Below are 22,348 nucleotides of genomic sequence, written 5' to 3'. Positions count from 1 at the left end.
ACATCATGATAGTATTTGAGGTCAATTAGATTTTTTTATAAAGAAATTAATAAGATTAAGATAAGATATTCTATGTCAAATGTTAATTTGAACTTTCTATTCATCAAAGAATCTTGAAAAAAAACATACAATTTCCCACAAAAAAAATAAATAAAAAATTGTCAGATTGATCAGAGAGCAATCTTAATTAATTAAAAATCTATATGCAAATAAATATACAGTACAGTCCAAAAGTTTGGAACCACTAAGATTTTTAATGTTTTTAAAAGAAGTTTCGTCTGCTCACCAAGGCTACATTTATTTAATTAAAAATACAGTAAAAACAGTAATATTGTGAAATATTATTACAATTTAAAATAACTGTTTTCTATTTGAATATATTTGACAAAGTAATTTATTCCTGTGATGGCAAAGCTGAATTTTCAGCATCATTACTCCAGTCTTCAGTGTCACATGATCCTTCAGAAATCATTCTAATATGCTGATCTGCTGCTCAAGAAACATTTAATGTGTACAATTGTACAAAATATTTGTGTACAATATTTTTTTTCAGGATTATTTGATGAATAGAAAGTTCAAAAGAACAGTGTTTATCTGAAATCTAATCTTTTGTAACATTATAAATGTCTTTACTGCCACTTTTGATTTATTTAATGCATCCTTGCTGAATAAAAGTATTCATTTCTTTAATTTCTTTTCAAAAAAATAAAAATAAAAATTCTTACTGACCCCAAACTTTTGAACGGTAGTGTATAATGCTACAGAAACTTTGTATTTCAGATAAATGCTGTTCTTTTGAAATTTCTATTCATCAAGGAATCCTGAAAAAAAAAAGTACACAACTGTTTTCAACATTGAAAATAATCATAAATGTTTATTGAGCAGCAAATCAGCATATTAGAATGATTTCTGAAGGATCATGTGACACTGAAGACTGGAGTAACGATGCTGAAAATTCAGCTTTGCATCACAGGAATAAATTACTTTGTCAAATATATTTAAATAGTACACAGTTATTTTAAATTGTAATAATATTTCACAATATTACTGTTTTTTTACTGTATTTTTAATTAAATAAATGTAGCCTTGGTGAGCAGACGAAACTTCTTTTAAAAACATTAAAAATCTTAGTGGTTCCAAACTTTTGGACTGTACTGTATAATTTCTTTCTTTTCATTTTAGGGTGAAATATGACCTGGACAGTAATACCAGTACATAATCTGATTCATTTTTTTGACAATGTAGCCCTCTAAGAAATCTCTCTTTCCAAAGCCACTCTATGCATCACATCCTGGGTCAACCTACTGTATATAATGTCAATGCAAGGCAAGCAAGATGCATTTTATGTTTTCAACATTTTTCGACAGTGGTTGCATTACACATTATTTCCAATGCCAATTATCATTGATAAACTGAAATCTGACCCCTCTCTATACCATCTCCCTGAGACAAAACTAAACATTCCCACAGCACATGACAGAAGAATGCAGAGGTACCCCTGTGTCAAAAACAACTGCACGAATAGATGTCCAGCATTTGGAATGTATGGCCTTTCAAGAGCGTCTTTAAAGGTCGATATGTCTATTACAGCGAAGCATGAGCACTAAATCTGCTGAGCAGACTGTCTGCACATATGCCAGTCTGAAACACTTTTTTTCCAATGTTAACGTGATTCTAATGTGTTTAGACATTAACATAGTGCTTATGTAACCTTTAGCTCAGTGCCTGTAGCTATGCTAGACCCTTGGGGCGACTATCAGCTTATGTTCTTTCCGTTTCTCCACTCAGGAGATAAACAACAACATGAAAGTGAATGTAAGTGGGCGGCACGGCAAACCTGTTCAGCATGCGACAACCCCAATAACAGAAACAGACGTGTGAAACTGTGACATTTCAGAAATTACTGCTGGTGTAAGAGTAGCAAACACAGTTTAGTGTGAACCACAAGAGACCTTGCTGCGTAACGCACTTGAGCTGACCCTCGTAACATCTATTCCGACTCTGTGTGATTACAACAGGTTTTGCTCCACTAACCAGCGTACTCTGCCAATTTCAGTATCTTGCCAAGTTGTAGCTGCAGTGCGGTGGAGCCCCATAGGGATGCGTCCACAGCCTCACCAGACACTCGTGTAATCGCAAGGACAAAGGCTTTTCATTTGCATGCCAGTGATGAATAAAGAATGTCTCTCTATGAAGCAAACACAGCTAGAAAAAGTGGATAATATTGCTGAAACTAACAAAAAATTTCTAGTTTGTGAATATTTTGTATTGATATCTTTCTTTGTTTACAGCTAATTATTTTAAATATTGCTTAGGTTCTAACTTGACAGTCTAAAATGTATTTCCTGTAGTGAATAATGAATATTTTATTATAAGTTAGTATTAAAGTGCCTTTTATGCTTTTTCAAATGTTCCCTTTCATGTAATGTGTAATATAGCTGTTTGTGAATGTAAAGGTCTGTTTTAAAGTTTTAAAGATCTAAGTGCTTGACAAATAAAGTTGTCTCCTAAAAGAAAGAATCAATTCTGAACTGCTGAAAGAGTTGTCAGTAATTCCAGTCTCACTTCCTGTTACAAATCTATGTAACATTGTAACAAATTTGCGCAATGCCAGCTTATGATCTTCATTGGCTGCCACAAATGGTGTACTTTGACTGTCGAACAAAAGTTTGGTTCGTGTTGTCGACATGTTGAGAAGACACTATTTTCAGCAGTGCAAATCCACTTTGAATTCACTTCAAAAGGACTCAGGCTCAAATTGATACGGTAAAGCTAACGTCATCGTTACTGTTTGTATCACTTTTGTACAAGTGCTGAGGAAGATCCAGAGCTGAAATTCGGATACGGTAATGGCCATTTCATTTCTGACATGAGCTGTAAGCGGTAAACCAATCACAACAGACTGAGTCATCTGACCAATCAGAGCAGAGTAGACTCACAGAAAGGAGGGGCTTAGTGAGATTAAATCTTCGAAAGAACCGTTTTCAGACTGTGAAATGTGTATTGTGGGAAAATTGACCTTGAATGCATGTAAACTCCAAAACAAATTAAGGAACCTTTAAAATAGCATAATAGGGGCACTTTAAAGTCAACATGGAAACATTTCCAGCCCATTTTACGTTCATAATGTGATGTTTTTACTGAATGAAATTCGAGTATTTAATGAGGAATAAATGTGTAAGGACTTGATTTTATTAATTGGCAATTGATTGGATCATGAAGAGTGGTCTCCATATGACAGGTGGTTGGAGGGGCGGCAGCCAAAAACAAAAGTTGTTTTGGAATAAGACAAATATTTTTTCTTTGGATTATTATGCACAGATCAATCGCGCATGGTATGACCAAAAACATAGGAAAGTGATTTCATGTTAACTTTAAAGTTATCCATAATTTGCTCACCCTCAAGCCATCCTAGGTGTATAAGACTTTCTTCTTTCAGTCGAACACAATCAGTGTTATATTAAAAAATATCCTGGCTATTTTTTAATGTGAATGGGAAGTTCCAAAAAACGCATCCATCCATCCATCCATCCATCCATCCATCCATCCATCCATCCATCCATCCATCCATCCATCCATCCATCCATCCATCCATCCATCCAAAAAGTAATCCAATACAGCTCCTGGGGGTTAATAATGGCCTTCTGAAGTGAAACGATGTGTTTTTGTAAGAAAAATATCCACATTTACAACTTTATAAACTAAAATCACTGGCTTCCGGTAACGGCCATACACAAGTCGAGCTCTGGTAGAGTAGCGTAAGCTTAGGTGAGAGCAGATGCCTCTCGCGGTTCAAACAAATAGGGCAGGGCAACAAACTCTCTTCTATTATATCGCAATCCTCCGACAGTCCTCTTTAAAAATTCTCATTTTGGACTTCTAATTCATGACTGGTGTTTTGTTTTGCTCTGCACTTCCACGTTCATCAATACGTCATGCGTCAGGTCAGAGGTCACTCTTCTGCGGGAACTAGACTTGTGTACGGCCATTGCTGGCAACCAATGTTTTGAATATGGTTATTTTTCTTACAAAAATTCATTGCTTCAATTTAAAAGGCTTTTATTAACCCACTGGAGTCATATATAATACGTTTATGATGAATGGATGTGCTTTTTGGAACTTCAAAAACTCGCCATTCAATCAAATTACAAAGCTGGGAAGAGCCAGGATATTTTTTAATACAACTCTGATTGCATTTGGCTGAAAGAAGAAAGTCATATACACCTAGGATGGCTTGAGGGTGAGTAAAACATGGGATAATTTTCAATTTTGGGTGAATTATCCCTTTAACTCTTATTTGTTGTGTTGTTGTGTCTATAATGAGGCAACTGGTCAATGATTGTTAAAATGACACAGTTGCACTTTATAATATGCGATACGGGTAAATGGTTTAAGAAATGTAGCTAATTTTTTAAACATTTTTTGAACTGTTCATAATTTTTTTTCATTACTAAACATTTCTATAATTAGAAGTCATGACACAAATTGCTTGTTTGCCCATGAACCATCTACATCTGGAAATGTTACTTTTGGAAATGCATCCATTTTTTTTGTTAAGCCTATTAAAAAGTACTTTATGATCATTTAATATATTTAATTAATTTTTTTATGAATGAATTCATTTGTTCTAATTAATTGGTTAATTAATTTTGGAAACATGCCTGATGACTAAGGGTACGTTTACACAACAACGATGTACTAAAAACGGAAAAAGTTTTTCCTTTGCGTTTTTTTGTGTACAGACGACAATATTGTCAAAACAATCCCAATCTGCAAAAATTACTAAAAATGCTGCATTATTCATGCCAGACCAGTAGTTGGCAGTGTCACTTTGTAAAGAAACACTACGCGCCTATAGACTGAACATGTAATACGCATGCATATGATGTCACTGTTTTCACAAATTTGTGTTTTTGTAGATTACCAGAGATTCAAAAACTTTCTAACTTGCTTCTGTTTTCAAAAGTTTAAATTTTCAGGTCCACAAAATGCCAATTTTGCGTAAATGAATGGCCAAAATGCATAAAAAGTTTTCAGTTTTTAGTTTAAAATGGTGTCGTGTAAAAGACCCTAAATCAAACAAAGCAATGTTAGTAAAAAAGGATAATTTTTTCCTCTCTACAGCTTTAGCTAAAGTGCTGGACATTAATAGTCTAATAGACTAGTTCCAGTTTTTCAGTAGTAAATTTAACGCAAGTTACTGTGCTAGATTTCTCTACGATTTTAAGATAAATATTAATAATGCAGGTTTAAAAAGGCTTGGCCTGGTAGTTCCAACCAGCAATAAAATGATGATAAAATGGACCAGATGAATATGGGTCTGAAATGATAAACCTTTTCGTTTAGTAATCATCCAATTTTTGCACTCCAGCATGCTGCAGCTTTAAAACCTGGCCATTTTAAGAATGATTCAGCTTGATAAAATGCTATTCCTGCATAGCTTGGCAGCCACATGTCAGTCCTGCTCCCTGCAGTCACAGTATTTCTAAAGTCGTCTCCTTTTCACTTAGTACTAGAGATGGTTGGTTGCTCTGTGTACCAGTGTGTGGAAGGGTCTGGTAAACCGGTCCCCAGAGGCAGAGCGATGAATGGCGGGCACGTCCCTGTGCCGACTGGCGTCATGCCGACCACGGGTCCAGGGTAAGGGTGGTGATGGCCAGCGAGCCCGTCAGTCCGACCAATATGTATCTCGTCCTCTTCCGTCTCTCCTGTGGTTTTGCGGTAGACTGGGTTGTCGAAGTTCATGCTTTTGGTGCTGTTCCTCCTCCAGTTGCGGTAAACAAGATAAACGCCGGCACACAGCACCCCGAAGACCACTGTGGCAACAATAGGAACTGCATGTGTTTGACATACAGCGTGAGGGGACATGTTAACAGACGGTTGATTGGCGGTGGAATGACTGACAAGACAGCCAGAGAAACAAGCAGAATAAATAGAAAGACAGACAGAAAGACATAGATAGATAGATAGATAGATAGATAGATAGATAGAGATTGGTATGAGGTGTACAATTAAAGGAATAGTTCACACAAAAGGAGTTTCTGTGGAACACAAAATGAGGAGTTGTCATAATGTTCATGCTGCTCTGTTCCTCACCCAAAACTATTTTATAGTTTCAGAAGATTTGAAGTATAGTGCAGAAGGATCACTTTTATGGTGCTTTTTGTCATTTTAAGAGAAACAGCCCCTGTAGACTGTGTGGGAAAAGAGCAGCATCAACATTCTACCTACTATCTTCTTTTGTGTTCCACACAGAAGTCAGTCATTATGGTTTGAAACAACATGAAGGTGAGTAAATTATGACAGAATTGTTATTTATGGGTGAACGGTTCCTTTAAATTGGCTGGATTGAAACTAATGATAGTAAAAGAAAACATGAGTAGCAGAAAAAAAAAAATAAAGTAGAGGAGAGAGGCTTGATAGGGAATGAAGAATAGGCAAAAACACTATACAAACTAAAACATTTCATGTTCTTCAGAGAACTAAATTGAATTCTTATATGGCTCTAACCTAATATAAATTAAATAAATCATAACATCTGCTCTCTCTGCAATGCAGCACACTTGATCTTAGTCAGATTTGTCATAATATTACCAAGGGGATTTCTTTCTTGGCTCACAATGACAAAGTAGAATAAATCTACATTTATGCACAACACAAACTGCATCTCCATACATGCTGAGTTTGCTGCCCTGGGCTCTCTCACCTTGGAGTTAGAGCATCGGTGAGCAACACTGGTGTCAAAATGTGCTCAAAATAGTACAGACCAGGACCCTAGCGGCCTCTTCAGAGCCAGAGAGGTTGAAGATGTACATACCTATGGGAATTACGACACCAAGCACTGCCACTGTCAGATTACGGCCAAGGAGAAACAATTCATTGCCAGCTAGAGGAAAATGAAAGAGAGGAGCATTACTTACACATTTGTCATATTTGTTTAACCTGTTTATTTAAACATGCTGATGTAGCTGATTGATCCATTCACTAAGCCCACCCCAAAACAGAGTAACCAATTAGGGCACCTCTGACAAGCTTTCAGGCTTTTTCGGTATGCACAAATGGGCAAAAAGTTTGAAGGGAGGAGTAAAGTTTACAGTAGTTTACTGTAGTGGTAAGTGGACATAAGTTCAGGTCACCTTATCATCTAAAGCAGGGTTTCCCAAACTGGGGTCTGTGAAGCTAATAATTAAATCGAATGTAACATTAAACTAAACAAATGGGACATCAAAATTTATAAAAATACAGATATTAATAATACAATAATAATAATAATAATAATAATAATAATACAAATATTAATAAAAAACAGAAATAGCGATTTTTTGTGTTCATTTACACGCAAGCAGCTTATAACACTATTTTCAAAAGCGGCTCAGATTACAGTAAATGCTGTTTCTCATGAACGCCATCTCTTCAAGAGAATTTGTGCAATGTGTATTTAGGAACGCAATGTGTGCTAGGTTCACATTATTTACATTTACAATGCATAACTGCCAACATTTAAAAAGTTCAAATGTTCAAAGCATTTCATCAATATTCTGTCAAAATAAAGGCTTGAGGATTCGACATGCTAAAAGCTTGAGGGTTTAGTTCACCCAAAAATTAAAATGATGTCATTAATGACTCACCCTAATGTCATTCCAAACCCGTAAGACCTCCATTCATCTTCGGAACACAGTTTAAGATATTTTAGATTTAGTCCGAGAACTTTCTGTCCCTCCATTGAAAGTGTATGTACGGTATACTGTCCATGTCCAGAAAGGTAATAAAAACATCATCAAAGTAGTCCATGTGACATCAGTGGGTTAGTTAGAATTTGTTGAAGCATCGAAAATACATTTTGGTCCAAAAATAACAAAAACTACAACTTTATTCAGCATTGTCTTCTCTTCTGGAATCCTTTCCATTGAATTGATTCCATTGAATTGATTCCATTGAATCCTTTTATCTGTCGGCGTTGGTAATGCACTTTTACGTCGTTGTTTTTGGCGATTAGGACATCCGCGACATGCACACTTATGCACCATTTTAAAAAATATAGCAATACCAAAATACAAACAATGTAGAAAAGCTTGAATACAGCGTGCGTCTCCCTCAGACTGTAAACTAAGCTCGGGCGCACTAGATAACACGTCATCAGCGTCTTACGTCAGCAGCGTCACTGTGGAGTCGTGAACCACACTCCGGAGCAGAAGGGGGCGGTAATGCACCAATAAGCTGGATGCCAACCGCCATAAAACAGGAAATAAGAAGAAGCAGAGTCGTGAACGCGAGTTGACAACAGACCCGGAAGAGAATACAATGCTGAATAAAGTCGTAGTTTTTGTTATTTTTGGACCAAAATGTATTTTCGATGCTTCAAAATGTTGCGGATGTCCTAATCGCCAAAAACAACCACGGCGACGTAAAAGTGCATTACCAACGCCGACAGATGAAAGGATTCAATGGAATCAGTTCAATGGAATCAGTTCAGTGGAATCAATTCAATGGAAAGGATTCCAGAAGAGAAGACAATGCTGAATAAAGTCAAAGTTTTTGTTATTTTTTTACCAAAATGTATTTTCGATGCTTCAAGAAATTCTAACTGACCCTCTGATGTCACATGGACTACTTTGATGATGTTTTTATTACTTTTCTGGACATGGACAGTATACCGTACATACATTTTCAATGGAGGGACAGAAAGCTCTCGGACTAAATCTAAAATATCTTAAACTGTGTTCCGAAGATGAACGGAGGTCTTACGGGTGACATGAGGGTGAGTCATTAATGACATAATTTTCATTTTTGGGTGAACTAACCCTTTAAGTGTTTGAAAGTAAAGAATTTAAGACCTAAATATTTGTATTGTAACCTGTTAGTTGTAGTAAGAACCCAAGTGTGAACACCCTTAAAAGTCAATAATTCCATTAGCATTAAAGTCTTTGTTCCATATGTCTGGATGTCTCAGCAGTAGCAAAATGAGACATTTTCATATGAAATGAAATGCCAAATCACAGTTCAAATTGCAATCAAAATATAAGAAAAAAATAATCATGGTATAATTTTTTTTGCCAAGTCGTGTGCTGTGTCCGAAATTGAATACTTCCCTACTGTATAGTATGCGAAAAACAGTACGTCAAATGAGTAGTATGTCTGAATACACTGTATTTAAAAAAACAATAGTTGAAAAGTCCCCTGGATGACCTACTACTTCAATCAAGTGTGATTCATGAATGGAAGTGAAGCAACGTAAAAAAAAAAAAAAAAAAAAAAAAAAAAAAACTGTAAAAACATTATGTAAAAATTCTCAAAATCCTGGTGAAGCCAAGGTATATTAGTTATCTATATGAATTGTTTATAGCATCTATCTTTATCTTAATGCATATCTGATAGACAGCACCTAAATTGAACCTTTAGCAAATCTCAGCATGAATATCCATTTTTCATACTGTACATTATAATATTTTGAAGCCCTAAATTTAAAATAATTTTTTAAGTTTATTTGTAATTGATTTAAACAAAATAGCATACAAGTGTAGTATCAGCCATTTTTCAGTTATTGGACATGACAGACTAGATTAGATGATTGATTGATTGATTGATTAAAAGATTGATTGATTGACAGATTGTCAGATAGATAGAAAGAAAATAAAGTGTTACCGTAATAGGTTTATCAGTATTGAAGAGAATTTGAATGTATATACTTATTTTCTGGATGCATATAAGCCATTTGGAAGCATATTTCCAAAAATTAAAAACACTATCCTGAGGTTGAAAACTCCATAAAACTCCATATATATTGTTTTGAAGGTTGATATTGCAACAGTAACTAAACCACGTTGATGGCATTTTCTCACTGTGCAAGCTGTCAGCTGATTTGCAGTCAAAGCATTTCACTCCAACCCACATAATAATATGAATTTCCACTTAATGAGCATATTTGAACAAAAATCATTCATGGAAAACAGTCCGCTGAAACACTCTGTAAACTCGTCAGACCTACCAGCAGTAACTAGGATCAAGGTAACACTGACCAAGGTTTCTCCTGTGCATGAAATCACACAGACACACACTTACAGTGATGAGACAGGTTGCTCAGGTCTCCTGGTGTGGTTAGGGATATCTGTGTAGGACTGTGTTCTGCTGTAGCATTAGAGGAGACAGCCGGTTCCTCTGGGCTGGAAGTGAGGAGTGATGAGAAAGTGGTTTCAACCACACTGTCGGACTGTGAAGTCACTGCTGCAGGGGACTGTTGTGCCCGGCCAGCCCCTGTCTCCACGGTGATGTTGATAGGGACAGCAGAGGTTACGGCAGTGTCGTTTTGGACTGGTGGTATAATGACAGGCAAGAGGTTATTCATAGGTAAATAAAAATAAGCTGTCAAGTTAAAAAAGCTTTGCTGAGCTTTAACATGCCTAAATCAAGTTGGGGGGCAAAGGGGTGCTAGATTGTCCATGAAAAAAAAAAAATTTTTAGGCCTGTCACAGCTAATGCGAGAATTTAAGATATTATTAAAACATATTTAATGTAATTCTTATTCATTCTTTTTAACCTCAGATTAAACTGTAATTTAATACAAAGTATTTTTTCATATAATATTTTAATAATTTGTTGCCATTGCTATACTACAATGACAATATAAGGTGATTAATTTTGGAAATAAGTTTTAATTATTAAATATTTAAGATTTCCCACTTAATATGTTGCTTGCACAATACAAACAGGTTTTTATACATGAAAAAATATACAGATGCCTTTGTATTTCAGCAAGTGAGTGGTGTTTGCCATCGAAACTCTTGAAAATCCTAGTCCTAACCAGACGACAAGTTTCCAAAGAGAAGGGATTTGAAATCAGGAGCATTGCTCTTTTTACTGAAGCACTGATATTACTGATAAATCCTTGTTTGATGATGGAGATTAACATATACTAACCCAAGAATCATTTTCCCTGATAATATTTCAGCAGTGTGTGTTTTCTATTAGCTGCCAGTTTCGAGAATTAATCACTATTTATCTAAATGGTCAAAAATCTAATTTATCTAATTGTTTGCAAAAAAGGACTGAAATAGTTTGCAATTCAGTTTGATTAACTTGGACAGCACTCATACACTGAATCATTTGCAGTGGTTTCTCACACCAAAATAGTAATGGGATATCAGAAAAACAAAAACAATGCTGGGAGAGTTGGATATTTACCTACAATCCACTCTAGGAAACAAAACTTGCAAATGTCTTCTATAGTTTGTCACAATATAACAATTGGCTCCAAGCACAACTACGCAATATGCTTATAAAATCTTTAAAGGTGCCCAAGAATGCTTTTTCACAAGATGTAATATAAGTCTAAGGTGTCTCCTGAATGTGTCTGTGAAATTTTAAGTTCAAAATACCCCATAGATTTTTTTTAATTAATTTTTTTAACTGCCTTTTTGGGCATCATTAACAATGCACTGATTTAGGCAGCGCCGCCCCTTTAATTTGCGTGCTCCCTGCCACATGAGTTGTCGACTATATTACAGCACATTTACAAAGTTCACACAGCTAATATAACCCTCAAATGGATCTTTACAAGATGTTCGTCATGCATGCTGTATGCATGCTTCGAATTATGTGAGTAAAGTATTTACTTGGATGTTAACGTTTTATTCTGAGTGAATTTGAGGCTGTCCTCCGTGGCTAACGGCTAATGCTACACTGTTGGAGAGATTTATAAAGAATGAAGTTCTGTTTATGAATTATACAGACTGCAAGTGTTTAAAAATGAAAATAGCGACGGCTCTTGTCTCCGTGAATACAGTAAGAAACGATGGTAACTTTAACCACATTTAACAGTACATTAGCAACATGCTAACGAAACATTTAGAAAGACAATTTACAAATATCTCTAAAAATATCATGTTATCATGGATCATGTCAGTTATTATTGCTCCATCTGCCATTTTTTGCTATTGTTCTTGCTTACCTAGTCTGTTGATTCAGCTGTGCACAGATCCAGATGTTAACTGGCTGCCCTTGTCTAATGCCTTTTATAATGTTGGGAACATGGGCTGGCATTATGCAAATATTGGGGCGTTCACCCCGACTGTTACGTAACAGTCGGTGTTATGTTGAGATTCGCTTGTTCTTCGGAGGTCGTTTAAACAAATGAGATTTATATAAGAAGGAGGAAACAATGGAGTTTGAGACTCAATGTATGTCTTTTCCATGTACTGAACTCTTGTTATTTAACTATGCTGAGGTAAATTCAATTTTTGAATCTAGGGCACCTTTAACACGTTTTTAATAATATTTTAATAAAAGGTGAAGATGTCAATTTTCCTAACCCAGATAGCACTTTTGGTCACCACTGTAAATCCAGATATAACCATAACAGTGTGTGTGTGTGTGTATATATATATATATATATACACACACACACACACACACACACACACACACACACACACACACACACACACACACACACACACACACACACACACACTATATTGCCAAAAGTATTGGGACACCCCTCCAAATCATTGAATTCAGGTGTTCCAATCACTTCCATGACCACAGGTGTATAAAATCAAGCACCTAGGCATGCAGACTGCTTCTACAAACATTTGTGAAAGAATGGGTCGCTCTCAGGAGCTCAGTGAATTCAAGCGTGGTAAAGTGATAGGTTGCCACCTGTGAAATAAGTCCATTCGTGAAATTTAATTAAGCCAGACCTTCTCGCCAACATCAGTGCCTGACCTCACAAATGTGCTTCTAAAAGAATGGTCAAAAATTCCCATAAACACACTCCTAAACCTTGTGGAAAGCCTTCCCATAAGAGTTGAAGCTGTTATAGCTGCAAAGGGTGGGCCAACTCCATATTAAACCCTACGGATTAAGAATGGGATGTCATTAAAGTTCATGTGCATGTAAAGGCAGTCGTCCCAAAACGTTTGGTAATATAGTGTATATATATATATATATATATATATATATATATAATATGTAAAAGAGTATCAAGATATGGGACACTTATTTGATTGGAGACTTGTGCCCCAGTAAAGATGAAAGGCTAGAAATAACCCTGTTTGAAAATGTTGCATACTGTGACCAAATCACAGTCAATCAGAAGACATTTGATGTTTAATGTGAGAAATCAAGCAATCAATAAAACATTATGTTGCTTGATGTGGTCAGTTAGGACAAAAAAAACAATTAAAACACATGTAAGGAACAATATGATGAGCTCACCGGGTACACACTGGCGTGTGTCAGGGCTGAGCTCCTCGCCATCAGGGCAAGCACAAGTGTATTTGGGTGAGTGTTCACTGATCTGAGGAGCTCGCAGACAAAGGAAGTCACAGCCACCGTTAGTCACGCCGCCCAGGTTACAGCTATCAGGAGCTGCGCGGACACACACACACACAATGATTAATCATCCATCAGAGGAGACGCCACAACTATCATTCTCTGAGCCACATGGGTCAAACACACTTCATCTTCAGTCTATGGAGACTTAAACTATGATTAATTTTTAACAGTAATCTGTTGATGCTTATTGCTTTTGGTGCCAGATTCTTAAGACAAAATTACTTACATGCCGATTAATACAGAAATGGCAGGCGTGATGGATTACAAAAGGGAGAAATCCGATAGTGGATTTCATAAAGGTGTATTAAAAACTTCATGTAGTAAGCCATTAGTCAAACATGTCAAAAAAGGATGACAAATTAATAAATATAGCTGAGCTGAAGTCCACACACCCCCAGGTTGGCTCAGCTCATGGAAAACCACAATATCATGAGGGTCGTTGAGGTGCTCGGCAAGGCTGGTCACATCCTGCCCTGTGAGTCTGTTTGCGCTGTAAACGGCCTCCTTCTCACGGTCTGTCCAGTACACCCGATCCTGAGAGACACAAGAGTCAACACAAGACTTTTACATGTCCTCAAGAACAGAAAGTAAAAAATTGCTAGTTGGTTGCTGGGGGGTTCTGGGTGGTTTTAGGGCATTGCTAGTTGGTAGCTAGGGAGTTGTGGGTGGTTTCTAGAGCAGAACATTGCTAGTTGGGTGCTAGGATGTTCATGGAGGGGTTAGAGTGTTGCTAGGGTCATCTGTGTGGTTGCTATGGAGTCTTACATTAGGTGGTTTCTATGGTGTTGCTAAGGTGTTCTGGGTGGTTTTAGAGCATTGCTAGTTGGCAGCTGGTGTGTTGTGGGTGGTTTTAGGGTGTTTCTAGGTGGTTGCTAAGGTGTTGTGGGTGGTTGCGAGAGCATTGTTGGTTGGTTGCTAAAGTTTTCTTGGAGGGTTTAGAGTGTTGCTAGGGTGTCTTAGGCGGTTTCTATGCTGTTGCTAAGGTGTTCTGGGTGGTTTTAGGGCATTGCTAGTTGGTAGCTAGGGTGTTGTAAGTGGTTTCTAGAGGAGAACATTGCTAGTTGGTTGCTAGAATGTTCTTGGAGAGGTTAGAGTGTTGCTAGTGTCTTCTGTGTGGTTGCTATGGAGTCTTACATTAGGTGGTTTCTATGGTGTTGCTAAGGTGTTCTGGGTGGTTTTAGAGCATTGCTAGTTGGCAGCTGGGGCGTTGTGGGTGGTTTTAGGGTGTTTCTAGGTGGTTGCTAAGGTGTTGTGGGTGGTTGCGAGAGCATTGTTGGTTGGTTGCTTAAGTTTTCTTGGAGGGTTTAGAGTGTTGCTAGGGTGTCTTAGGTGGTTTCTATGCTGTTGCTAAGGTGTTCTGGGTGGTTTTAGGGCATTGCTAGTTGGTAGCTAGGGTGTTGTAAGTGGTTTCTAGAGGAGAACATTGCTAGTTGGTTGCTAGAATGTTCTTGGAGAGGTTAGAGTGTTGCTAGTGTCTTCTGTGTGGTTGCTATGGAGTCTTACATTAGGTGGTTTCTATGGTGTTGCTAAGGTGTTCTGGGTGGTTTTAGAGCATTGCTAGTTGGCAGCTGGGGCGTTGTGGGTGGTTGCCAGAGCATTGTTGGTTGGTTGCTAAAGTTTTCTTGGAGGGATTAGAGTGTTGCTAGGGTGTCTTAGGTGGTTTCTATGGAGTGGCTAAGGGGTTGTGGGTAGATGCTAGCTAGTGCATTTCCATGTGGTTGCTAGAATATTCTTTAAGGGTTTAGATTGCTGCTAGGTGGTAGCTAGGGTGTCCTTCAGTATGTGGATTCTAAGGCGTTACTAGGGTGATCTAGGTGGTTTAAGGCATTGCTAGGAGTTTGCTAGGGTGTTGTGCTAGAGTGTTCTTAGAGGGTTTATAATGTGGGTTTAAAGTGTTGCTAGGGTTTCCTATGTGCTTTCTAAGGCATTGCTATGGTGTTGTGAGTGGTTGCGAGAGCATTGCTGGTTGGTTGCTTGAGTTTTCTTGGAGGCTTTTGAGTGTTGCTAGGGTGTTCTGTGTGGTTGCTTGGGTGTCTTAAGGTGATGATACACGGGGCAACTTTTTGAGCAATGTTGCTGGGCAATGTTGCCATCAACGGGCAACCTGATGAGACAAAGGGCAACTAATTAGGGCAACGGACAGTTGGCAGCAACTAATCAGAGAGGAGAAAATCTATTGCCAACCCAATAAATACTTTATTATAAACACTTGTTGGGCACTTTATTTCAACTTTTCAAATATTTTCTTCATTTTTATTACAAAGAAATGCCTTTCTTCAGATTTGTGATAGAAAAATGGAGAAGAGCGAGTTCAGCGTAAGGCGGATTCGAACCCGCGTCAATCGCATCAAAAGCTACATTCATGTGCCATACACCCTACAGCCTACACTATTACAGACGTTAAACGGACACCGTCTTGTTAGTATTTAACGGAAAACATTCAATGGCTTAATTACAGCTTACATGCATTACTTTGGACAGTTGTTGGTATTTTAAGCAATATATGAGGTAAATTCCCTGTTTTGGGTTGACGCATGACAACTTACTAGCGTAAAAAGATATAAGTTCATGCTCCTTTTCTCCGCTCTACTGCCGCTGAGAGGCCGCCATCTTGTTTGAATTTTTTCTGTAATCTCCGAACCGGTCACGTGATCGGCTGCTAACATTCTGATTGGAGGATCTCAAAAAATTGCCCACGACCGATCTAACGTATCCAGATATAAATTTGTTGCTCATTGGGAAAGTGCCCAAGCAACATTGCTCAAAAAGTTGCCCTGTGTATCATCACCTTTAGATGTTCTGGGTGGTTTTAGGGGATTGCTAGGTGGGTGCTAGGGTGTTGTGGGTGGTTGCTAGAGTGTTCTTGGATGGTTTAAAGCAGTGGTCTCAAACTCAATCCCTGGAGGGCCACAGCTCTGCACAGTTTTGCTCCAACCCTAATCAAACACACCTGATCCAGCTAATCAAGGTCTTCAGGATTACTAGAAAGTTCCAAACAGGTGTGAGTTGGAGCTGGTTGGAGCTAAACTCTGCAGAGCTGTGGCCCTCCAGGAATTGAGTTTGAGACCACTGGTTTAAAGTGTTGCTAGGGTTTCCTGTGTGGTATCTAAAGCATTGGTAGGATGTTGTGGGTGGTTGCTAGAGTGTTCTTGGATGGTTTAGAGTGTTGCTAGGGTGTCCTCGTGTTGCTTAGGTGTTCAGAGCGGTTTTGGGGAGGGGCACTGGGCCTCCCTTCTGACACAACATGCAAGAGATACAGTCAGCAAACATAGTACTCCGAAAAAATGGCAAATGCCACTTAAAAAAAAATGAAGAGGAACCAGGCAAAGCATCTCTTCATCAATCTCTATGCACGGATATTGAAGTTTGCTTGAAACAATGAAAATCAATTCAAAAAGGGCATCCTGGGTAAAACAAATAACTACCTAGTGCCTAGACTCACACAAACAATAAGGCTGCCAAGAAAAAGTTCTACATTAAAAAGTCACACATTCTTTTGTGTGGAAGCTCCGTTACTGGGGTGAAATCCATAGCCGCATTCTCTGTCCAGTCTACAGCTGCCACAACAAGACCATTAATTCTGCGGTTGATGTGTAGGTGTAAAAGATAACATCCCTTCAGCATTCAGCCCTCCTCTGGTGTAAGATGAAGTCAATCTTAGATTAGTGTGCTCACCACTTGAGCTGTGCTTGTGTGAAAATACTATAATCTTCTTTCTTCCTATCATATCCCCACCCAGAACCTATCCCTATGTTACCATGGAGACCGCTGAGCTTAAGCAGCAAAACAATAAAGGGAATTGTCCCACATTAAAATACAATACATCATTGAAGTAGGATGTTGAACATGAATAATTCTAAGCATGATTCAGTTTTACATTTAAAGTGGCTTCAGATGCAGCTTCAATCAATTTCCACAGCATTCCATAATAACCACTCACCTACACATGCCACTTCTATAGATGTTTTAGTGATAGATGATATATCGCCCAGGGCAATTAACTGCTGATATTTATCTATTTCGAAATCACTTTACTGTGACCCATATCCATACCTGCTTAGTTGATTAACCGTAGTGGTGGTCGGCATCAGTTCCAAATCTACTCACATCCTTGTTAATTTTGTGTAATAATTATAATACGGATAGAATGACAGATCATCATATTAATCAGTCAGCCAATATTTGGACATTTTGATATTATTGGCATTGGTTAGTCTCTTTTGTATCAGTTCCAAAATTCCCCAAAAATGTTACTGTAAGTGTTGGGCGGCCTTGGGCAGCTGCTAAATTCACAGTAATGGACTGATAAATATACTCACTCACCTCGAACACAGCGAGGGCATAAGGGTGGCCGAGTCTCTCACTGGAGAACAGAATGACTCTGCGATGGGCCCCATTTAAATCCACACTGGAGATCAGGTGTAGTTTTGAGTCCACCCAGTACAAGCGCTTACCAACCACATCTGCATTCAGAGACACAACGCTACTGTCAAAGAGTCTGAACACTGAAGATCACACTTACTGAAAGAGTGCAAAGAGCTCAAATGGTTTAGACTTTCACAAGACCATCTCAATAATGTCCACCTTCTTCTTTCCATAGAGCACAAATGACAGAAGAGAATGACCATAATTCCTACCAAGTGTGATTCCATTGGGCCACTCAATGTCCTCAGACACCAACACTTGCCGATCTACACCGTTCATGCCAGCCTTCTCAATCTTGGCCCTGATGCCCCAGTCAGACCAGTACATGAACCTGTGAAAACAAAGTGTTCATTACAAATGCAATTTATAATACAGAGACACCTCTTCTGTAATTTCTGAGTTAAAATTGGAACGGTATGGTTGAAAATGTCAGGGTACAACTGTCTTGATGTCAAAATGAATAGAAAATAATTAAGACAATGTAATTCTTGAAAAGACAACCTTATTAAAGGTGCTACAGAGGATGTTTTCAACGACTGAGAAACCAAAGACTGTTAGTGAGCTTTTGAAATGAGTGCATGCGTAAGAACAACCCCCCTCCTTCACAGCTCATTTCGAGGGAACGCCTCCCAAAACTCGTGCATGAGTACTGGAACACAAGTGTTTGTTTATCACCGGCATTTGCTGTGTCGTGTTAGTGGATTCATTATGTCGGACTCACCGCAGGTAACTCATAATCTGCAGTTGTTACTCCTGTCTCCTGACAAAAACATTGCATGCGGCGCCTGTGGAGAGTTACTGGAGCGCACACGTCTCTCACAAAGAACGGAATGGCAGTGATTGACAAGCCAGAGGGCCAATCCGCGCACGTCTCTCACAAGGAGCGTAATAGCAGTGATGTTTTTAAGGCCCTACCTCGTGCACAGATTATGTATATTAATATTATTCCTTTCAGTGCACCTAATAAATAGTCTTTTATCAGTTAATAAAGACAGTTTCAAGGAATATTTCAAAAATGTATAAAACAAAACATCCCCTGTAGCACCTTCAAGTAGTTTAACATAGTATATATTATTATTTCTTCTTAATATCATATGCATATCAAAGTCATGCAATCAAAATGCAGAAGTCATTTTGACAAGAAATTATTTTTTATGTCTTTTACTATATCAGATAATATGACCTTTTTATTAATCGGTTATTATTAATTTTATAAATTACTAACTAAGGTTAGTAAAGGCTGTAAAGTGTCATCAATGCTACTGTAGTATTCTTTATATACTATTAAAGAAAATACTAATGATTTTAATTGTCATTTCTTTTTATGTTTTCCGTTTTAATTTTTATTTCAGTTTAAGTTTGTGCCTTTTGTCATTTTTATTTTTTTATTTCTAGTTTATTTATAATTTATTTCTATTTCATTTTTAGCAACTTTATGATTTTAATTTATTTTATTGTATTTCAGTTAGTTGCCAATTGCTAATTTTCACTTAGGATTTTTAAGTTTAAGTTTTTTATTTAATATTTATATTTTATTTTAGCTTTCAATTAACAAAACCTATATTTAATAGCTTTAGTTAACAATAACAACACATAAATGATATTTATGAATTAATAGTTCATGATATTTGTAAAAAAAAAAATGTTTTAAGATGTGTAGACTAACACATTATTACCTTTCAATAGACAGTTACACATTAGAAACTTTTCTTGAAAATAGCATAAAAGTTTTTCAAAACCAAATGAAATTGACATGAATTCAAAGAGCTCATTTCTAACTTGGCACATAAACTAGATAGAATAAAGATTTTTCTCTTCTTTACTGTTGACATTCTTTTTCATCAGAGAGGTGAAGGTTATCGCAGAGCAGTCCTAAATAAATGACTTATTAAAATAGGTTTGTCCATTTTGTGCCATTCACTATTGTGAGCAAACAACAGCATGTTTACAGCTATTTATGTGAGTGGTCAGGTTATCTCTATGGATTAGTAAGAATTCAATAACATTTCCTCTGTAATACACCACAGCCCCATGTGCATGTCACTGAAAGCTTCTCTTATCATTTCAGTGACCTTTAAAGGCAGTCTGGCCTTTTGTGGTTTTGTCATTTAGAGTGGCAGTGCTGGAGCGAGATCAGTCTGATATCTGCTCACCCTCTCTCTGGATCCACAGCGATGGCCTGTGGTTCGCTCAGATCAGTGTTGATCAGCACACGTCTCCTTCTGCCATCCGCTGAAGCCACAGAGATGGTTCTGTCACCCGAATCGGTCCAGTAGAGGTTGTGCTGAACCCAGTCCAGAGCCAGCCCCTCAGGGGAATGCAGATCTGAGTCGATCAGAGTAACGTGTCGAGACGGGTCGCTCGCCTCGTGGATATAAGCACTGCAAAGACGTGCAGACAATTAGAGGTTCTGCTACTAGACACTTGGGTTGACAAGTCAAATCAAATGAATTCAGTTGTGACTGTTTTATATATCATGACAGAATGAGGAAAAATCCTCTGTCCACAAACATTTATTGACATTCATTTTGCAAAACACGTAACAGGAAAATATATTCAGAGTTATGCCAGTGTAAATAAAGTGAACCTGGAGCACTGCAGAAATGAAATGTTTGTGTTCACAAGCTAAAATGATTGAGAATCACCCTGAAACTAACACACTCTTAATAATAAAGGTTCTTAATTGGGATCTATGGTTCCATGAAGAACTTTTAACACCCATAAAACATTTCCATTCCACAAAATTTTCTTAGTGATAGATGCTATTTACACTAAGTGAAAATAGCAATAGATTCTATTTACACAATGTAAAAGTATCAGTTCTTTGCAATAAGAGTAAATAGTAATTAGATGCTAGGCCTATCTATACTTTTTATTGGCAGATACTATTTGCACCTCAGTATTTTTGTACATTAACAGGATGAAATAATATCATATAGAGTGTAAATGATTATATTTATTAAAATTATTAAATGGATGCTGCATTATTGGGAGAATAAAAACCCTCCCTACACCTTCCCCTAACCCTACCCAATAAACACTTTTAATATTATTAAACATCCGTTCGCAGTTTATATCCACTTTTAGAACATTATTTTAATTTTTATTGAAAATAAATGCGAGCTTGGCAAAAGGCAGATTCAAACCCGCGTTGATCATGTTAAAAGCCAGGTCTGCGAGCTACTGCTGCACCACTGAAGACGTTGAATTCCACACATCTTTTTTAAAACTTGAGTGGACCAACCAGACATTGGTGGGCGGTGCTAATGTAAATAGCATTTGCCAACAAGAGATACTATTTGCACTTGGTGTAAATAGACACCATTATTTTTAAGAGTGTTTGTAATGAACAAAAGCATACAATGCTTGTATTCATTCCAATCCAGAATTTATTGCAATATTCCAAAATTCACATAAATAAACTACCAGTCAAAAGTTTGTGGTCGGTATGATTTTTAACGTTTTTGAAAGTCATGTGTTGCCCAAAAGCTGACAAAAACTACAAGCAAATCTAACATGATTGTTGTTTGCACTATTAATGAATGGAAAGTCAACTACATGTTTTTTTATGCACATTTTATACATTTTATTTGCATCTTGGTCTTTACATCCACCATTTTTTGTTACTGATTTTGATTTTTTTTGGGGGGGGTTTAATGCGGCTTAATGTTTTAAGCCGCATTAAAACAGTATAATTCTTGAAAAAAACCTAAGCAATTTGAAATAGTATATTTTATTATAAGTCTCTTACAATGTCTCTTACAATGTTAAATCTCAAAATTCACACAAAAATATGTGGATGGAAAGCCAGATAAGGAAGCATACTACTGTTGGAAATGTTTATTGTTCTATGTTGTATACTGTTTCACATATTTTACATCTACAAAAAATAGTACATACTGTAATGTGCAGGATGCCGTAAACAGCAATAACCATTGACATAATGATTTTGTCTGATGCTTGTTGATAATCTCATTTGTCCAAAAAACACTCCTTATATTTACAGTATATTAATAATGAAATATGTTCTGATTTTCAGCTAAAATCGCTTTCTAATACTCAAACTTCACTCCACAGATCACCTGATCTTCACACCATCTGACGTGTTCATTAGTGTCACAGGTGTCTCAATAAAGTAATGCCCCTGCAGGGCCCCCGACTCACCCTCATAGCCTTCTATTATCAGCCTTCCATATCATCCCAAACTAGTTCAAGCTCACAGCGGAGCAGTTACGGCTAATGACTTTGCACTTTATCCTCAGTTACAAGTCCAAAAGAGACAGACGACAGACAGAGAGAGCGAGGGCAGGGGCAGAGTACTGCCATTTAATAAGATAGCATATAATTTTGGGCAGCCACAGAGGTGTCTATTATTAGGAAAGTGAATGTCCCCAATTAGAGAGATCACATGGAATGTGAAATCAGGAGGAAAGAGAGATAGAGCGTAGAAAAATTAGTCAAGAGATTCTTTGAGAGTTTTAAATGAATTTGTAATAGGGCCAGTCCTTCAAATGGCAAGAGTCAAAACCTATCCTGTATTACATTTGACCTGATGCCTACAGAGGGACACTTTGAAGGGAGAACAAGAATG

The 22,348-nt window shown here is 37.4% G+C and overlaps 1 protein-coding gene across 3 annotated transcripts in view; it reads right to left on the bottom strand.

The window, feature by feature from the left end:
• Positions 1-22,348, bottom strand: part of LOC125250184 (low-density lipoprotein receptor-related protein 8-like) — a 143,061-nt gene that overhangs the window by 4,179 nt on the left and 116,534 nt on the right. Inside the window, exons 11-18 of one of the 3 annotated variants that reach the window (XM_048162631.1) lie at positions 19,911-20,138; positions 17,970-18,088; positions 17,656-17,795; positions 13,725-13,866; positions 13,213-13,365; positions 10,060-10,308; positions 6,818-6,886; positions 1,092-5,816 (exon numbers count right to left, since the gene is read on the bottom strand). In XM_048162631.1, the coding sequence (XP_048018588.1) occupies positions 5,503-5,816; positions 6,818-6,886; positions 10,060-10,308; positions 13,213-13,365; positions 13,725-13,866; positions 17,656-17,795; positions 17,970-18,088; positions 19,911-20,138 (1,414 nt within the window). In that variant the 3' untranslated portion in view covers positions 1,092-5,502. Of the gene's footprint in view, positions 1-1,091; positions 5,835-6,817; positions 6,887-10,059; positions 10,309-13,212; positions 13,366-13,724; positions 13,867-17,655; positions 17,796-17,969; positions 18,089-19,910; positions 20,139-22,348 lie in introns of those variants that run through there. The other 2 variants (XM_048162630.1, XM_048162632.1) reach the window with 2 other exon arrangements.

This window comes from Megalobrama amblycephala, linkage group LG17 (genome assembly GCF_018812025.1).
Source record: "Megalobrama amblycephala isolate DHTTF-2021 linkage group LG17, ASM1881202v1, whole genome shotgun sequence".
Taxonomy (NCBI): domain Eukaryota; kingdom Metazoa; phylum Chordata; class Actinopteri; order Cypriniformes; family Xenocyprididae; genus Megalobrama; species Megalobrama amblycephala.
The sequence above is the reverse complement of the archived record's forward strand: the minus strand, read 5'-3'. Positions and strand labels throughout refer to the sequence as shown.